Source organism: Pinus tabuliformis, chromosome X (assembly GCF_031772625.1).
Source record: "Pinus tabuliformis cultivar Carrire ecotype Pingquan chromosome X, CPIR1, whole genome shotgun sequence".
In the NCBI taxonomy this organism is placed as follows: Eukaryota; Viridiplantae; Streptophyta; class Pinopsida; order Pinales; family Pinaceae; genus Pinus; species Pinus tabuliformis.
The window spans coordinates 659,428,745-659,447,598 of NC_142308.1; the positions used below are offsets into that span (position 1 = coordinate 659,428,745).

At 34.4% G+C, this 18,854-nt stretch overlaps 1 protein-coding gene across 1 annotated transcript in view; it reads right to left on the minus strand.

Moving 5' to 3' along the window:
* Positions 1-4,472: 4,472 nt before the first annotated feature.
* Positions 4,473-18,854, minus strand: part of LOC149141689 (uncharacterized) — a 227,765-nt gene continuing 213,383 nt past the window's right edge. The window contains exon 4 of the mRNA XM_089446846.1: positions 4,473-4,879. Within this exon, the coding sequence (XP_089302972.1) occupies positions 4,752-4,879 (128 nt within the window). The 3' untranslated portion in view covers positions 4,473-4,751. The remainder of the gene's footprint in view (positions 4,880-18,854) is intronic.

The following is an 18,854-nucleotide window of genomic DNA, read 5'->3' on the forward strand; positions in this document are numbered from 1 at the left end:
TTATTATGTAGTATGAATTCACTCAAATAATAGGAAAAACACATACATACTATCACATGGTGTAGACAAATAAAGACAAAGTCATGTGGGCCTATGTTTCCATGACAAAGGTGGCCTAAAAGGGGGTCCAAGGGGAAATTCCACATGCCTAAGAATTCAGGTGTCATTTTTCCTAAATCATGCCATTTACCGTATAATCATATTTTTACTTATCCAAGATAATGATTGAATACATGTAGTGGGAAAGTCATCTCACCTAGTTATTGAAGCATTGGCTAAGTACACCCATGATAGGAATTGTATCATTAAATACAAGTAAGAGGTGGGTGAAATAATCACCTCACCTAGTTATGAAAGCATTGGTTGAATATAATCATTTTGGAGAATTTTGAGAGTCAAAGATACATGGAAGAAAAAGAAAAGGAAATTCAAGTAAAGGGAAAGAGCTAATTTTTGGAAGAGGAGGAAGAGAGAACAATTAGAGTTGCGTGCTAAGAAAGAGTAGGAAACCATATTATATATTGAAGTTAAATTGTTGGAGTTGAGAATTACATGGAGAACTAGGTTTTCATGGTGTGAGGAGTTCTTGCTAGAAAATTATCCAAGGGCATGTGAGAATGTTGTTGTGAGTGATTATATTATAATTGGATTTCCTAGCACCCCAAGTTGAGAGATTCTAAGCCAATTTATTTTGTAACCCTAGAGGGGATGACAATTGTCTAAAGGATTGTGATGCAAAGAAAGAAATATCATCCCTTGGGTTGTGTTGCCTAATGGGGAAGGGAGTTGGGTTGGATTTATTATGAGAATTGTTTTAGTACAAAAGTATTGAATATTCGATTATTGTATGGATAGTTTCTGCATAGGATCCATTATTTTCCTGTGGACTCATAGACCTAGCTCGAAGGTTACCTACAAGTAAGAGGACTAAAGTAACAAAGTCTATGGTTGAGTAGAACATCCAACATATGCAACCAGTCGTGTAAATATTTATAAAGATAATTGTCCTTGTTGCTTCTCTTGTTTACATTTTTAATGCTATGCTTGAATGTTGTGCTTAGTTTATATCATATGTGTATAAATGCTATTGTGTTTGAAAAACAATCTATATTTACGCTTTTTAAAATTATAAATGGTTGCATGAGTCTTTTTGTCATGTTGCGAATTCATTTTAAAAATTGGTATCAAAATTAATTCATTTTGGTTTGTGTGGGTAACAAGTATGTTAAAATTCAAGTAAGAAATCAAAAGAAAGTTAACCCCAATTGATACCAACATATTGACCAAGATATATCTTAAATGCAACATCTCATATGGCATTGGCCTATTCCTTTTAACATAGATAACAATAGTTTGATGGATCTACCTTAACAGGGCAAATGCTAAAACCCAAATCTATATTTGATTAGCTTAATTGAAGTCCAATTATGGAAAATTAACATTTATAGATCTATCCTCCCTAACTAAATCTATAACACATTGTAAACTTATTGCTTTAATAAAGATTTTCTACATACCAATAAATACACACATGTTTTCTTCCTTTTACAATAAAAATATATGAGTGAGAAATTTCAAGTCCTTAGCATTAATAACTAATGGTGCATTAGATAAATTTTGAATTTTAAAATGGGCCTAGTAAAGATAATAATAAAATAATAAAATAAGAACTATGAATTAGCAAAAGAAATAAACCTATTTTTTAAATTGTATTTTTAACCCATTTCCTTGTACTAGTTTACTCATATTTCAAGTGCATTCACTTAGCATACTTTTAATACATTTATAGTGAGATAAGCTAAAACTACCTTTTTTTTTTAATCTGATCCTTTTCAATAAACATTGATTTTCATGTATTTTCAATTTACATATCTAACAAGTACTCACAGGGGTTTTAGTCAATGAGCTTCTGACATATCACGTGCATTCATGGAATATTAAACAATACCCTTAATTTGGCTACATATTGGAAAATACCTCTAAAAATCACATTACTTAACCCCCTATCAATACGAACCCAATACACCTTCCCAATTTAAAAAATCCCTACTTTCACTAGATATTATACATATCCATTTTTCATTAACATTTTTAATAGCCCTTTATATTTTTTTATTAAATTTGACCTCCATTTTTTATACCTGCTAATATAAAAACCCTTTACCCCTTATATATTACCCAATACATTACTCAATATATATCCCCCAATATGAACCCACGTGGTATGATATTGCTCTCCCAGTGAAGCCCGATGCAAGTACCTAAACTTGAAATATATGTAAAACTATCAAAAATTAAACTAAAAATTTTAAAAATAGTTTTCAGTGTTTCTCTCTGAAACTCTTTATGATTGACATTATCATCTTGAATCTTATTAGTTCTTTTAAAATTGATGATAATTCATCTTTTATTTTGAAAACTATTTTTCTTATTAATTTCTCTAATTATGGCACGAAGTAATTTTCTCCCAAATTTCCTATATCTTTTGGGTATTCAGATTAGCATTGAAATTATCTGTTTTTTTTTCAAACCAAAAATAACAAAGAAAATATAGGTTAGATAAAAATATGCTCGATTTCAATATAAAAATAAAGTTTATCCAATAATAAATTCGGTCACTCAACCATGTTTTTAGTGAAACGCTTCAAAATATAACATTAAAATGTGATGTTTTAATTTTATTAATTAGAATGTACTTTATCCTTTATAAATTTGACTATTATGAAATATTAGCTTAATCATTGGACTAATAAAAACGAGTATATTTTTCTTATATCAAAAGTATTTTCTTTAATTAAATTTTTACATATTTTTATTTTATTAAAATATATAAAAAATAAATACTATATATATAACCATCATAATAAATAAAATATTTAATAGTTAAATACATACACATTCAATATTTCAAAATAAAGAAATTTAATTTAATTTAACTTTGATTCCTTGTAAAAGGATATTTATATTTGATTCTTGTAAAAGGATATTTATATTTAATTTTTACACATATATGAATCAATGATTCTGCCTTCTTTATACAATTTCCTTGTGAAACCATATCCATTTTTTATTTATATTTATACATCTCTTCCCAACCTTCACAAAAAAATAGCGAATTATCGACTTTCATTCTGTTGAGCTTTCTTATATCTCACCACCAGTTTACCAAAATGATACAAATCATTATTAACAAGTACAAGGAGGAAGTAGATCTCCTTCTCTTTTCATTCACAAACAATGGAGCTTATTAGAAATAGTAGATACACTTTTTTTGAATGTCCAAGTTCTTAGCTTTAATTTTTTTTGTTATATATATATATAACAAATCTGAAACAATTTTTATCATTATTCTTTATTTTTTTTTTTATTTTTTTATTTTTTAAAAATTATTACTATAAAACTTTTTAATATATTTTCAATATACTTTCCTAGTAATCCTTAAAAACACTATCACTATAATAATAATGGATAAAAATATTTACCCAAAATAAATTATCTTTTTATAATAATGGATAAAAATATTTACCCAAAATAAATTATCTTTTTATGAGGATTAATATTTTATTAAAAACTTATGCTCCTAATTTTAAAAAAATACCTCATACCTAACAGACATTATCAATTGATAAGTTTTTTATGAGAATTCATTTTGTATTAACAACTCTACACTTCTATTTTCTGGAAAAATATTTTAAATACATTATTATTACTAAAAAAGATATTTACTCGAAACAAATTATTCTTGTGGGTTATCCATTTATAACTTTTTGCATGATTCATTTTTTATTAACAACTCTACTCTTATATTTTTTGGAAAAATATGGAGAAATGCATAAAATAGTTACTCTAAACAAATTATTCTTGTGTAAGATATTATTAAACGGTTCATTTTTACTTTAGTTGCAGATTAGTCCAATAAATTACTAATTCCTATAGTTTAAAAAAAAACATTCATTTTATTATTATTTTTTATATATATATAAGATACTCATATTAATATATTATACCGGTTTTATACGGCTGCAGTATCAAAACTGCCTAAAATACCATTTTATATGTTCACTGCTAAATACCAATTTATATTTTAAATTCCCAGAAACGTTATAAATATGAATGTTTAAACACATTATCATTAACAACGATCACTGATAAAAAAATATTTGATTAAAAACTTCACTCTTAATTTAAAAAAACATTATCAATTAATTATTTTTTTGGACACAAAAATTCATTTTTTCTTAACAACTATTCTTCTATTTTTTCCGGGACAATATCATTAAGATTATTCTTATCTGTTCTTCTATTTTTTTGGGACAATATCATTTAGATTATTGTTATATAAAAAAATTATTACAATTTTTTTTTATTATAGTTACAGACTAATCCAATAAATTACTAATTCCCATAGTTTAAAAAAAAAAAAAACAAACCAACCAACATTATTATTATTAATATTATATAATACACAATACTCACATATTAATATATTATACCGGTGTTATAGAGCTGCTGCATCAAAGCTACCTAAATATCATTTTATATGTTCACTGCTGGATACCAATTTATATTTTTAATTTACCTCGATATAACTTTCGAGAAACATTAGCCCGTGATATCAGTCTCCTCTCAACCTATGTCTACTGTACAAATGTATCATCAGAGTTGTTTATGCACTATTAATCTTGTAAGGAATCTGACGAAGGGCTATATGTAACATAGGCTTTTTTACGGCCGAGATGAAATTACTTTATTCAAATAGTCAAGCCAAGAATGAAAAGTACCAAAGAAAGTTCCAAGCCAAATAGTGCATAAACAAAGCCCCGATCCAGCACGAAACCGTAGAATGAAATTCCTGCATTTGAATTTTGAATATATGATACTGCACAGAGCATATACATGTTAGAAGCTGCATAACAAGAATGAAACTAGAAAACAGGAAAAAATTGAGTCCTCTACAAAAAGATGACTTTGCTGTGTTGTATTGTTATCATACAATTTATTATTATACTGGTTTGACTCACTTTCCACTATGCATTTTCAGGTCCCGTTACTTTTTATCGCTATTAAAATCAAAAGACAATACGGTTAAAATCTTAGAGGAAGAGGCTAGGGTTGATAGTCAATTGTGTGATTTAAAAAATATTTAAGAATCAATCATCTATATAATAATTATTTTTTAGAAAAGACATTTAAGTTTTCCTTAAAAATTTATAGGGAGAGGTTGAAGGTGGTAGTCAATTGAAGGCCTCTAGTGTCTCACACAATTCATAACAGCATAACAGCATTTCACTGTTGAGCAAATCGTTCTTCCACCATCCAATCTGTAATTTGACCCAACCTACACTCAGCAAAGCATTGAAAAAAATATCTTTAAAAAAGTTAAAAAGAAAAAACATGATAAATGTTTTATGATCGACCCCGTCTTAACAAATGTTAACTTGGACCTTGGGCGTACACAACACTATGGTTATTGTAAGAAACCAGAATGGTATCACCAAGCATGGTTCTTTCAATGCCAAAACGGCATGCTTAAGAGAACTAGAAAGGGATCGCGGAAGTAGATTTGAGTAAACTTATGTGACCGGAGCTTTCTAGCCTCACCTTCATGTCATTTTGTATTTGACAAATTTGTCTGTACTGAACTCGTGCATATTTAATCACTCCTTTTGCATATGATGAAATAATTATGGGTATCACTATAGTTAAAGATGATTGCCAGTGGGGAGAGTGGTGATTCTCTCATGCTTCTTTCGCTCTTCAGTATAAATCTAATAGATAGCTCTACAGCTGACCCCCCAATCTGCAATTCAAGACATAGCAGGCAGACCCTGGTTCAAATGCAAAATCCAAAAGGATCATAATTGCTCCGGCCATATTAGGATGGCTTGTGAACGTGGAAGGTCCAATCAAGGCAGAATGTAACATTGCACTTATAGCTAATCAGTAATGGAGTTGAATGAATGAATCCAGGCTAGTTATTCAACACATATTATTATAAGAAATCTGAAAATAAGTCATCCATAAGAGATTATCAAGCTTCTTTGGTAGACAACACTCTTTAAAGTTTAATTATAATACCTTAGTTAAAACAAGTTCACAAAGTACAGACATATATTTTTTATACTATTATATTGGATATGTTGTACTTCAGTCTTCTCATGCTTTCTTCTTTATCATTGAATTGGGGCAATCCAGCTGAACTTCTTTCGATTGCAGATTCTGTGTATTCAATAAACATGATCAAAGTTCAGATACATGGAATCCGCAATCAAGATAAGAATGTCTGTGGAATCATCATCATCACTGACAATCATAATGATGTTAAAGTTCACTGCAATGAGTCACTAAGATTTATCCATCTAGAGTTCGGTAACAAGCATTTTTGTGCATCGAGACAACAATTCAATCACCTAATCGCTGATGATGTGGATGGAACATATGCCCAAATTGTTGAAAATGTTGTTAACTGGTATATTTGCAAGCTACTAAATGTTCTCATGATTGAGAATTAGTTTGCTTTGTAGTTACCCAGTTTGAATTCGATACATTATGAAAAATTCTAATAAAAAAAATTCATTTTACAAAAAAATCACCAAAATTCATCAGTATTTACCAACACCAAGAAGTTATGGTTTGAAATAAAGGGAAGCTAAGGATGGGAAATGTTTTGGAATATTTTATAGTAACTCTTTACTCGGTTCCGTATATCATGCATGAGTACAACACCTCATACTGAACTGCACGCAAAAAGCACAGAAAGTGCACACTACCGGAAGATGGATACATTTCTCACTAGAAAAAGTAAAATTGCACTCTAAAAAAACTTTTGAACTTCTATAAACGCAGAAGAACAAACTCAATATCAATAAAGCAAAGTATTGCCAACCTTCTTAATGGTGTCCACAATCTTGAGCTGCTCTATATATTTTCCGAACCACCCATCATAGAGATAACAACATCAATGCCCTTCATTCTATTTGTTGAAATACTTTTATCCGTCAAATACTTTCTCTTTACCATTTGGTTCCAAAAGCTGCTCCCAAGGGTCTTTTAAGGACAAGGAAGGAGGGTTTAAGGTTGACGAATGGATTTTGTCAGGCCAAGATGGGTAACTCTTGAATTGATTCATTCCATTAATGTGCAACTAGCTTTATACAATGGAGTGGCCCTTTGTTTCATTTTCCAAGGGGCTCTTCATCTTTTATTTCTCCTATTTTATTTATTTACAAGGCACAAATCCCAAAGAATTATTCCCAACTTTCCCTCCAATCCGAAAGGGTGTTTGTAAGCTCAAGCATCATTCTAATTTTTCAAACTTTTCTCTTCCAAGTACTTTGATAAAGATGTCTACAATTTGCTCACTAGTGGAACAATCTCTTAAATGAATACTCTTGGCCTCTACATAATATCGAATCAAATGATAATTTGTATTGATGTGTTTGGTTCAACCATGGAATCTAGGATTCTTGGCCAACTTGATTGCAAAAGTAGTGTCAACAAGAAGAGTAGAGTTCACTTGTTTCTCCTACAAATCTTCAAGTATTTTCCTAAGCCACACAATCTCCTTTTTTACTTATATAGCTGCCACATATTCTGCTTCTATCAAGGAATCTATTGGAATTGTTTGTTTGAGTAACCTCAAGGAGATAGTTGTTGATCCAAGACTCATGAAATAGCCTGAAGTCAACACTCCATTTTCTTTGCCTCCATCAAACTATGAGTTTGACGCAGTGTTGCAGGAACTGTTCCCCCCCCCAAGGATTTGGAGGCAGAACCGCATCCTGTATGGATCCGCCACTGATCCTTCCGCAGAACTGCGGATCCGATTTTCTTGGAAATTTGCATCCATGGGGGCCCGATCCACGATTCCTATTGCCCGATCCGCGGATCTGGAAAGGATCGCGTGCGGATATATGGAGGTTCGGGCATGTATCCACCATAGATCGCAAGCAGATCCGAGAGAAGGTGGACGGTTCACACAGTTCCGCGGGCTTTTTTTGTTTTTTTGAAATTTCGAATTGCTATGTGAAGAACTACACTTTCCGAATACTCCCAAGGTGCCCATTGATGCTCCCTAGACGCTTCCTAGATGCTCCCTAATGGTAATGTTAAATTCTTAAAGTAAAAGTTTACTTTAATTTTTAACATTACCATGAAATGACTCAGGATGTTTGAGAGTGGTTCCAATCTCATCAAACTTCATATGGAGAAAACAGAATTTCATATCCCATTCAAAATTCAGCAGACTTAATAGTTTTCAAGACCAATGGGATTGTGGTGTTTCATTGGATTATATCATGTATGAGGGCATGTGATTGGCATTTAATCAAGAGCACCAAGCCCTATATGTACCCCAGTGTTGGTGTTGTTGATTGTTGAACTCCTTTGTCATGGCCTTAGCAATTATGTACCCTTCACTCAAGTCAAAATCATTGATCAAGCATGTTAAGCTTTCTCTACCATATTATAAGGCTTGGATTAAGCTGTTTGATCAAAATTAGGCAATGTTGACTAATATCCCTAGAGAATTAAAGTAGAGGCAAAGGCTAGACAAGAGAAGAGGAATCTAGATTCTAGATGGTTGATGTTGGAATAATTAATCATTGATGTACATTGAATGCCATATCTATCTTGATTTATGTAAAAATATGCATGTTTTCATGTCTTCTACAACTAATTTGGTATTTAGGATGTTTTTTAATATAAATGCAAAAAAATAAAAAAAACAAAAATATATATAGTAGACGCTTCGCTTCCTAGATTTTTGGGAAATGACGCTTCCGGGTCCCTGCTTCGTGCAATGTTGGTTTGAATCTCCAATCAAACTGAAGTCACCCACCTCTAAATATTTGAGTCCAAAGTCTTGTGTTCCTTTCAAGTATTTCAAAACTCGTTTTGCAGCAGACCAATGTCCTTCACAGGACTTTTGCATATATCTAAAAAGAATTCCAACAACAAATGAAATATGTAGTCTAGTAGTAGTGAGGTAAATTAGTCTTCCCACAAGATTTTTATACTTAGTTGCATCCTCAAATTCATTCCCTTCTTTCAATGTGAGCTTCTATTCCATCATAGTAGATAGAGGGTTGCATTCAACCATGCCAAACTTGTTCAACAATTCTCCAATGTACTTCTTTTGGGAGAGGAATAATACTTTGGATGTTGAGTCACTTTAATACCCATGTAGTAGTAAAGATGTCCCAAATCTATCATCTCAAAGCCCTTCTTCAACTCTCTCTATGGATGAAACATAGTTTTCATTGTTCCTTGTGCAAATCATCTACATATACCACAAGATATACAACAGTTTTGCCAACTTCCCTGATAGATAGAGTTGAATCATCAAAATTCAATTTGAGAAGATGCTTAGTTAACTCTTCATACCAGGGTCGCGATGTTTGTTTTAGGCCATAAAAGGTTTTGATAAGTTTACATACTTTTTGTTCCTTTCCCTTTACAGAAAAACCTTCCAGTCGAGCCATGAAGACATTCTTTTTCAAGTCTCCATTAAACAACATTCATATCTGTTTGATGAATTTTGCATCCATTCTGAACTACCAAAGCAAAGAGAGTCTAGACAGTGGCCCACTTTGTTGTGGGGGCAAAAGTCTCCTCATAATCAACACCTTCTCACTGTGCAAATATTTTTACCACGAGCCTTGCTTTGTGCTTGTCAAGTGAGCCATATGATTTATACTTGTTCTTGTAGACCCACTTGCAACCAATTGGTTTGGTTCTGAATGGAGGGTCCACCAACTTCCATGTTCCATTCTTTATGAGAGCATCATACTCCTTCTGCATTGCTACTTTCCATTCATCATAAGCAAAAACTTCATTAAAGGAATTCGTTTCAAACTTAGTAAATAAATTCAATTCACAGTCATATGAAACATCCATATCATCTAATATCAACTGAATCAGAATTATCTACATCACCTCCATCTTGTCTGGTGGAACCTCTGGTTCATGTCTTTCTAACCTCATCAGGATGAACACTTTTAAGTGTTTTGGTGAGCCATTTTGGGGGACCTTTCTAAGATGGTCTAGGTTACTCCACTAATTGAGATGAGGTTGCACCAAAATTTATCCTTCCAATGCTCTCAGTCACATTACTCAAAGGGTCTTCCTGATTTGAAGAAATGGTTGGAACTTCATGGGAGAGAGACAATGCTTCAGAAGGAGATTCCGTAGATTGATCCAAGATAGAGATCCCCCTTCAAAATTGGATATCATTATCAAATTCATGATACAACTTTGCATGATTAAATCTATCCAAATGATCAAGTTGTCGCTCAACAGTGTTGTCAATCTTGGAAGATTCAAGAAAAATTACATCTCTAGAAAAAACAAACTTCTTGTTTACCTCATTGTAAAGACAATATGCCTTGGTGGTAGTTGAATACCCCAAAAAAATGCACTTCCAACTCCTTGCATCAAGCTTGCTTCTTTGTTCCTTGGGAATTAAGGCATCACAAGTGGAACCAATGACCCTGAGATGCCTTGCTAAAGGAATGTGGCCATACCACATTTCATAAGGAGTCTTATTTCTAAAAGCATGAGATGGACATCTATTTTTCACATATATTGCATATAGAACCGCATCAGCTCAAAACATCAACTTAAATTTTTGAAAAGCATCATTAAGTGGGAAAAGGCGCAAATAAGTAGTTTGTTTTCTTTGCTTCATTTATTTCTCTTCACCTCTTTAGCCTTTTATTTGGCTTGATTTTATTTGAAGCTTGCAATTTTTTTCTTTATTTTTAGTCATGACCCTTTTCTAATATGAGCTCTGCCCCCCTCATTAGCCATAACCAAGTTCCTAAGAACTTGATACTCCATCACATAATAAAGGAACCCTTGCATTTCCCAACCTTGATGAGAGATAAGTTGACTCATCATTAAGGGGTCAATAAATGTTATATTGTTAAAAGCAAGCTTGGACACCTAAGCTATGCTCCCTATCAAAGCATTATACAAAAGAAGTAAAAGGTGCACCAGAGGGGTGGAAAAAGAAAGCCAAGGAAAGAGGTAACTCATGCCTCCACAATTGCTCCCTCCATTCATCTATACACTTAGGATGATGGACCTCCGTTAGTTGGTCATGTGACCATCGCACCTTGCCATGAAGCATTTCCCCTCTGTTGTCATGTTATCACAAACACATGTGCATTGTCTTGAAAAATGTAACTAGGTCGGTCTTCATAATTGTCATTGTACTTATATCATTATGTATTTTATATAAAATGCAAAAGAAGAAAAAGAAATATTATTTTTAAGCATAGGTTTCATGCTCAAGTCAAATTGGTTTCTAGGTCAAGCATGTTCTTCATGCTTCTAGGGTTTTTCAAGTCAAAAGAAAAATATGTCATGTGTCAAAGTCCCATTTGAACTATTTGTAATAGAAAGAAAATTTTATTTTTGAGTCAAAAGAATTAATTTGTTCTCCACAATACCAAGTTGGCCCTCCTAGGGATGATGAGGCACCCTTTCGGACATGAAGATAACTATATATTGACAAACATGCTCCTCCATTTGGAGAAGTCTTGATTGTTCTTCTGTGGCAAGGTATGTGAACCTACTGAGGCTAGAGATCTAAGTGCAATATATGTGAACCTACTGAGGCTAGAGATCTAAGTGTCTCTTACGAAATAGTTCTGAAAAGGTATGAATTTCTTGTGGAAGATGATGCGAGCTTCCTAAAGGCTAATGAAGGAGTAATGGGACGGTCTTCATGTAGAAACATTACCAGAATGAAGACATACTTTCCGATTTTTTGAAGATTCTCTTATGGATAGAATGGAGGGCTGACTTGGTGCTTGTGGAGAGATTGGTTTTAGGTCTTGGGTCTTGGATATTTCACTTTGATCTGATTCTATAAGAAGAGAATTCTTTCTAGGTTTTCCCCTTGGAGGGGTTTTTCCTTGACTTGAAGCCTAATTTCCTGAATTTTTTGTTTCTTGTTAATAAAAGCCAACAACATTCACAAGTAATTATCAAACTAAAGAGAAATCATCCTAAACCATAAGCCTCCATATTTCTCAACATGGTATTAGAGCTAAGGTCTGAAGGAGGCCTGAAAATTTCTCTGTTGGCTTTTGGATCCAAGTTTGGTACATTCTTAAAGGTATTCAGATCTCTCTTTGTAGTTTTTATTAGACAAACTCCTGTAGCTTTTGTACTGTAGCTTCTATCTCTGAGGATTGAACGAGATTTTGGCATATCAAGAAACCGTGCCTCGGTGATGTGAAGACATCCTATCTTTCTGATGTAAAGAAGATCCTGATCTCAGAGTATTACAGTGGCTCAGATTAATATATAGAAGATCGTATTAATACATAGTGGTTCGATCACTTCTCTGCAATTCTGAGGTTTTTGCACTATGAAGCTCTCGCTTTACACCCTAACTATTATCATGACTGTAATGGCTCGCTACATTACTCTGTAAATACAACTGGAACTCACATCTTTGACTGTGATGTTTCGCATATTTTGTTCTGAGATTTGTATTGGAGACTCACTCTTATAGTTCACTATGGATTGTCTTATTTATAAATTTAATCGTGGCTCTGTGGATTGCTCTATACATCGGTGGTCATATTACAGTGATCACATTTTGGTTGGCTCATATTATTGGCATACTTCTGTGCATCGAATTTCCTCACTATGCCTCACTCTTGGCATTGCTATGATACCCTGGTAGTGTAATACATGTAACATATACTCTGTGGCATCAACATTGTTCTATTGGTTTTTTCTGTGGCATGTCATACTCTATGGCATTACAGTAGCTTGGAGGTTCGGATCTATGTCTATGTGGCTCAACAAAGACCTGCATATGATGACTGTGACTCACTCCATAATTACTATAACTCGTGTATGGTTGCAATGATCTGTGATGACTTGCAAATAGTTCACATCAATTCTCTGTGGATTATATGCGTATAAATGATATACTGTGAGGTCCACTATAGTTGCTCGCTCTAAGGCTTGCACTTATGATCACAGTTTGGCATTTTTTTTTTATATGGCTCGGATCGTAGCCCTGTAGCTTTGTTTTTGTTTTACGCCTTTTATTTATATGAGACAGTGAAACAGAATATGACTATATTACGACAGTGGACTCACAATTAATGGATGTATATCAACCCTGAGACCTTGTCTCTATACGATGGACCTCACCAGAAAGCAGTAACCAAGTATGGACCTAATTGACAGTGATCTCAACATTGACCTTGTTATGGCACTATGGTTGTAACCCTTGGCATAATAGTAAGGATATATGACAATGAAGAATTATGACTACAGTACCCTATGAAAGTTATATAATGATTGATGACTGAGTTACGAAAGAATACATCTCGCTATGTATTTGGCAAAGTTTGAAGGTGCATAAATTACATCTCAGTGATTGAAATCCAATGACATCTATGTAATTAAGATTCAAATGAGTTTGGGAGAAAATTCGATGAATTAAGGTTCGAGTTATAAAGGTTCATCATCCAAGCTACAATGCAAAGTTTACGTATTCTGAAACCTGGGACATTTTGAAGACTATATGAAGCAAGCAACTTTTGAAGCACTTTTTGTTGAAAAATGTTTACAACCAACAAATGAACAAGGACTGGATCTTTGCAAAGGAGAAGATATGGTAAGGTCGCAGAGGTATGTACAACTTTTATGTACATTTCATGTTATTTGTCAAAATTATGATAATGATCATTTGAAAGGGTTTGCATAGATATAGATATAAAGGATCTCTAGGGTTTTGCAGTTGATCCTTTGCATGTTTTTGAAGATCTTGAGAATCTATGGTTTTGCAAAATTGTGAAGTCTTGAGGACCCTTGGTATTTAGGGTTTCCAAACCCGAGCTTAGATTGAATTAACCCTAGAAGCAAAGGATTAAGCTAGAAAACCTGAAACCTAGCTAATTGATTCCTCTAAGGAAATCCTAGCTCTTAGGAAATGGTATCTAGGGTTTTGCAGCATGATAGTAATGCATGGATAATAGATCTTGATAACTGTGAAGAATCTAGGGTTTGTATATAATTTGCAAAATATTGAAGACCTTAAAATCTAGGGTTTTGCAACTAACTTTCCTGTGTGATTGTAGAACTCTACAGTTTGTAAGTGACAGGTCTTGACATCTAGGGTTTGTAAACCCTAGAAAAGTATGGAATGTAAGGAGAAACCCTAGAAATAGAAACCCTAATTAATTGATTTTGCTATAAAAGGAACCCAGTGGTTAAGAGTGATAGGTATTACATCATGATGATGTGAAGACAAGCTTTGATGAAATCGGGTCCAAGATTAAGAGGGGGTCAACCTTCCTCGAGAGATAAGTATTTAACATCTACTTGATTAGTACTAATGCTACTATCTTTATAATTTGTCTCTTCTAACTATAGTTACAGGTCAAGGCAAGTTCTATCTAAAGCTTGAAATATTTAAAGGAACGTGGCATGAAGACTGTGAAGGAAGGACCAGTTTGATGTTTGTGAAGACTTTTAGATGGCAAAAGATTCACTAACCTCAGATGAAAAGAAAAAGAGGTATAAAGACCCTGATGATCACGATATTGAAGAATCTTGATTGAAGTATGCGAAGAGGCCGGCAGCGGCTTGATTCGATTTAAAAGTACATGGATTGAGTGAACAACATTAATAATGGTTTGGAAGAACATGAGGGAAAATTTGATATTTGGAAAGTTGATTAAAGAAGATAAGGCGAAACTCTATTATGAAGGGAAGATGACATGTGCTAGCAGTTGGGAGGAATCTCGACTTGTTGAAGATCATAGATGAAACCGTTTGATGACAAAATTGCATTAAGATATAAAAAGGTTGAAGTTTGATATGATGCGATGTTGTTAGGAGCCGAGAAACCCTGTCACGATGATAGAATATGAAAGATCGAAGCTTAAGAACAATATGATGATGCAAGAAGAAGGAACCTTGTAACTACTACGAAAATATCTCCATGAAAGAACATGTAGCTAATGAACAAGACAAAATGAAGCTTATGATTAAGTCTCCTTGATTGAGAGGGAGTAAGGATTATATCCATGTTCTGGAAAGAATGATGGACACCACATTCTCCATGTGTCATGCACTATTCCAGGACTAATAATCATAAGTCTTACTAAAGGCACGAGTAGGGAGAATAGAGGATTGGATAAGCATCTGGGACAAATACTCCTTATGGATTTGGAATTCTAGATAGGAAGTAATCCTGTGGACCAACACTCTTTGAGGATTGGACAGGGTATCCAAGATAAAAGTGGTCGAAGAGAATTTTTTTGAGGATAGGTAATCCAAGACAAGAATGGTACTAAAAGGACATACATGGTGAACATCTGGATGGGGCACGTGTCTTAAGAGGCGTTGGTGGTGTCCATGTGTATTCCTCCCAACATTGTGCTCTAATCTAATGACGAGATAGAGCTTGTTAGCAAGGTATTGCTACATTGACAATGTTGGTCATGATGATGCTTAAGATGGTTTATCAATTCGACTCTTCTTAAGAGAATATTTCAATTTTGAGAGTTTCCTTGTACCTTGTTGTGTAATTATGAATACCTCCCTAGTTAAGAGGGAGTGTTGAAAAATGTAACTAGGTTCGATCTTCATAATTGTTATTATACTTATATCATTATGTATTTTATATAAAAATAAAAAAAAATGAAAAGAAATATTATTTTTCAAGCATGGGTTTCATGCTCAAGTCAAATTGGTTTCTAGGTCAAGCATATTCTTCATGCTTCTAGGGCTTGTCAAGTCAAAAGAAAAATTTGTCATGTGTCAACGTCCCATTTGGACTATTTGTAAGAGAAAGAACATTTTATTTTTGACTCAAGAGAATTAATTTGTTCTCCACAAGACCAAGTCGACCCTCCTAGGAAACAACTCGGCTCAGCCCCATGAGGCACCCTTTTAGACATGAAGATAACTATATATTGGCAAGCGTGCTCCTCCATTTGGACAAGTCTTCATTGTTCTTTTGTGGCAAGGTATGTGAACCTACTGAGGCTAGAGATGTGAGTTTCTCCTCTGAAATAGTTCTGAAAATATATGAATTTCTTGTGGAAGATGATGCGAGCTTCCTAAAGGCTAATGAAGGAGTAATGGGACAGTATTCCTGTCGAAACATTACCAAAATGAAGACATTTTTTCTGAATTTCTGAAGATTCTCTTATGGACAGAATGGAGGGTTGCCTTGGTGCTTGTGGAGTGATTGGTTTTAGGTCTTGGGTCTTCGATATCTCACTTTGATCTGATTCTATAGGAAGAGAATTGTTTTTAGGTTTTCCCCCTTGAGGGGTGTTTCCCTGGCTTGGAGCCTAATTTCCTGCGTTCTTTGTTTCTTGTGATCTTGATGTTTTACACTTTGGTAATTACTCGATGAATAAGAAAAACATTAAAAAGTTAATAAAAGCCAGCAACATTCACAAGTAATTATCAAACTAAAGAGAAACCATCCTAATTCATAAGCCTCCAGATTTCTCAACACATCGAAGGGTTGACCTAGGGCATGTCACCTCCCCTCAGGGGTTGGAAACACCTAATAGGGTTGACCATCTAGCCATCCCTAACGCAGGTAGGGAACACTTTACAGGACTTGGTCTAGTTAGATATTTGAAGGTGACCCCAATTTGAAGTATTACACCCTTAACAAATAAGTATGGTCCACTATAATGCAACATCTATGGTCATTGTCCGTAATGATTGGTAACTTTCACTTGATCTTGAGATGGTTTTTCTAGGTGGTCCTTCACAGCAGTAGAGGCCTTAAGAGCACAGTTCATACCTCCACTACACATCATGTGCACGTTGTTTTACCTTTCCAAAGAGCAGTGATGGCCTTGCAGATGTAGCATTGCCCCTCCAGAGCAAAACGTTGGGCACTTCGATGACTCTAGCAAATGATTGACACCTCATAGCACCCGCAGATGTTGAAACATTGAGCTCCTTTTGCTTGGTGTTGGTGATTCCTAAGGATTTGCCCAGGGCACCCAGCATGCCCCCACCCTGGCCTTGACACTGCTTTATGTGCATGGCTTGATCCAGAGTCCCAATGATGATGGTCATTCCCAGGAGACAAAGGAGGGCTTGTACTAGCATTTGGAGTGCCAATGATGGAGAGAGATGATGCCATCTCACACTTCTAGCCCATAAGGTGACACATGGCACCCAAAGCATGATTTTGATACTTGGAGGCATTTTGAGACACTTCTTGAGGGCTTCCCCTTAAGGATTGGTGTTGATTATGGTGATGGGACATCCCCTTATCCCATCCATGCACTTTCACGACATTTTTTCCCAGAAAGGGCATCACATCCTGCTCATGGAGCGTGTCAACCCACATGTGTGGACTTTTATGTCATACTTTTAGTGTTGTGAGCTATGGGTTTGGCTTGTAACCCCTTATCTTGTTGGACACTCAAAATTAAACTTGTAAGGCTTGTAGGCTTGGAGATGTGATTTTTATGGAGCTTTTGATATTAGAGATTGGTTTCTGTATTGGATATGACTTTTTGGGATTGCAAGGAGGTCTTTTCATGGAAGAATTGTAAATTTATTGCAGATTTTTCATTGCTTTACGTGTAATTAAATTATTGCTAGCGTTTTTCTATGATCTATGTCTAAATGCAAATTATTTATGGGAAATCTTGGTTATCTTTTGCATGTTAAATGCTTCTTCCTTGGAATCCATATGAGAATTCCTATTGTGCATCTCCTATTTATTTTCTCCCCTCACAAAAAAGAAATTTAGGGTTTTATTAAGAGCATGAAAGAGTCCCCCACCTGCTTACTCCAGTCATTTGTCACTTATCTCTTAAAATTACCCTAAGACTTTATCACCCAAGTAGGATTAGGCACTAGCAAATTTTGTGTTGATCAGAAACTTTTAAAAATAAATTATGTCTCTTCCTTTATTTTTCCTAAGTGTTTTAAGGCAAGCCACTAGGGCTTTTTCCTAGGGCTGAATTCATTTAAGGCATTCTAGATGTATGTTTGTGGAATAAAAATATAAGATTTATCTTTATGATTCTTTTTAATGCAAAATCCATCTTTATTCATAGTAAATCTCCCCTAGGAGGGATGACGTCATCTTTCTCTAGATAATTTTGTGCTTTGGAAACCCTAACCCTACCCTAGCTCCAACTTGAGGCTTATCTTGAGAGTTTGTTCTATTGTTTTGTTGACCTAATCTCTTAATGAACCTGTCTTTGACTTTCATATATCTAGGAACAATTTTGTTGTTGCATATCAAGAAACCATAGATTGTACAATTTTGTTGTTGCATGATATGTTGCTCCTTTACCAAGAAGAATTGGGTGTTTGTCCATCAAAGAGTGTCTTCACCTAGCCTATCTTTTCATCACACTAATCCCTAAAACTTAGAATATCCTTGTAGGTAAGTACTAGGAAGCCTCCCTTTGGTGAAATTCCACTAAAGAGTAGGAGGAAGATTGTTGAGGTGACAATGGAAATCTCCCTTACTGTTGCTACAGGGTTTGGTCCTTGCCTTGTGAGTCCCCTCTCAAGGCCTACTAGATTTTGCAGCAACATTTCTTACATCGTTGGCGTGTAGGAGTTAAATCAACCTCCTTGAAATTCGAAGTCTAACCTTCAATAAAATCTTGGTAAGAATAGCTTATAAAATGACAACATAGATTCTCACCTGGCAACTCCAAAATCTAAAGCATCCTTTTCCCCTAGTAGCTCGTTTGACAAAGCCATAGCTCCAAGAGAGAAAAGAACTCCCCACAAGACGACCACTGATACTTCCACTTTTCCCATGGTTCGTAAAACTCCAGTGGTTAAGAGCCTCTTCAGCATTTCATCCAACCCTG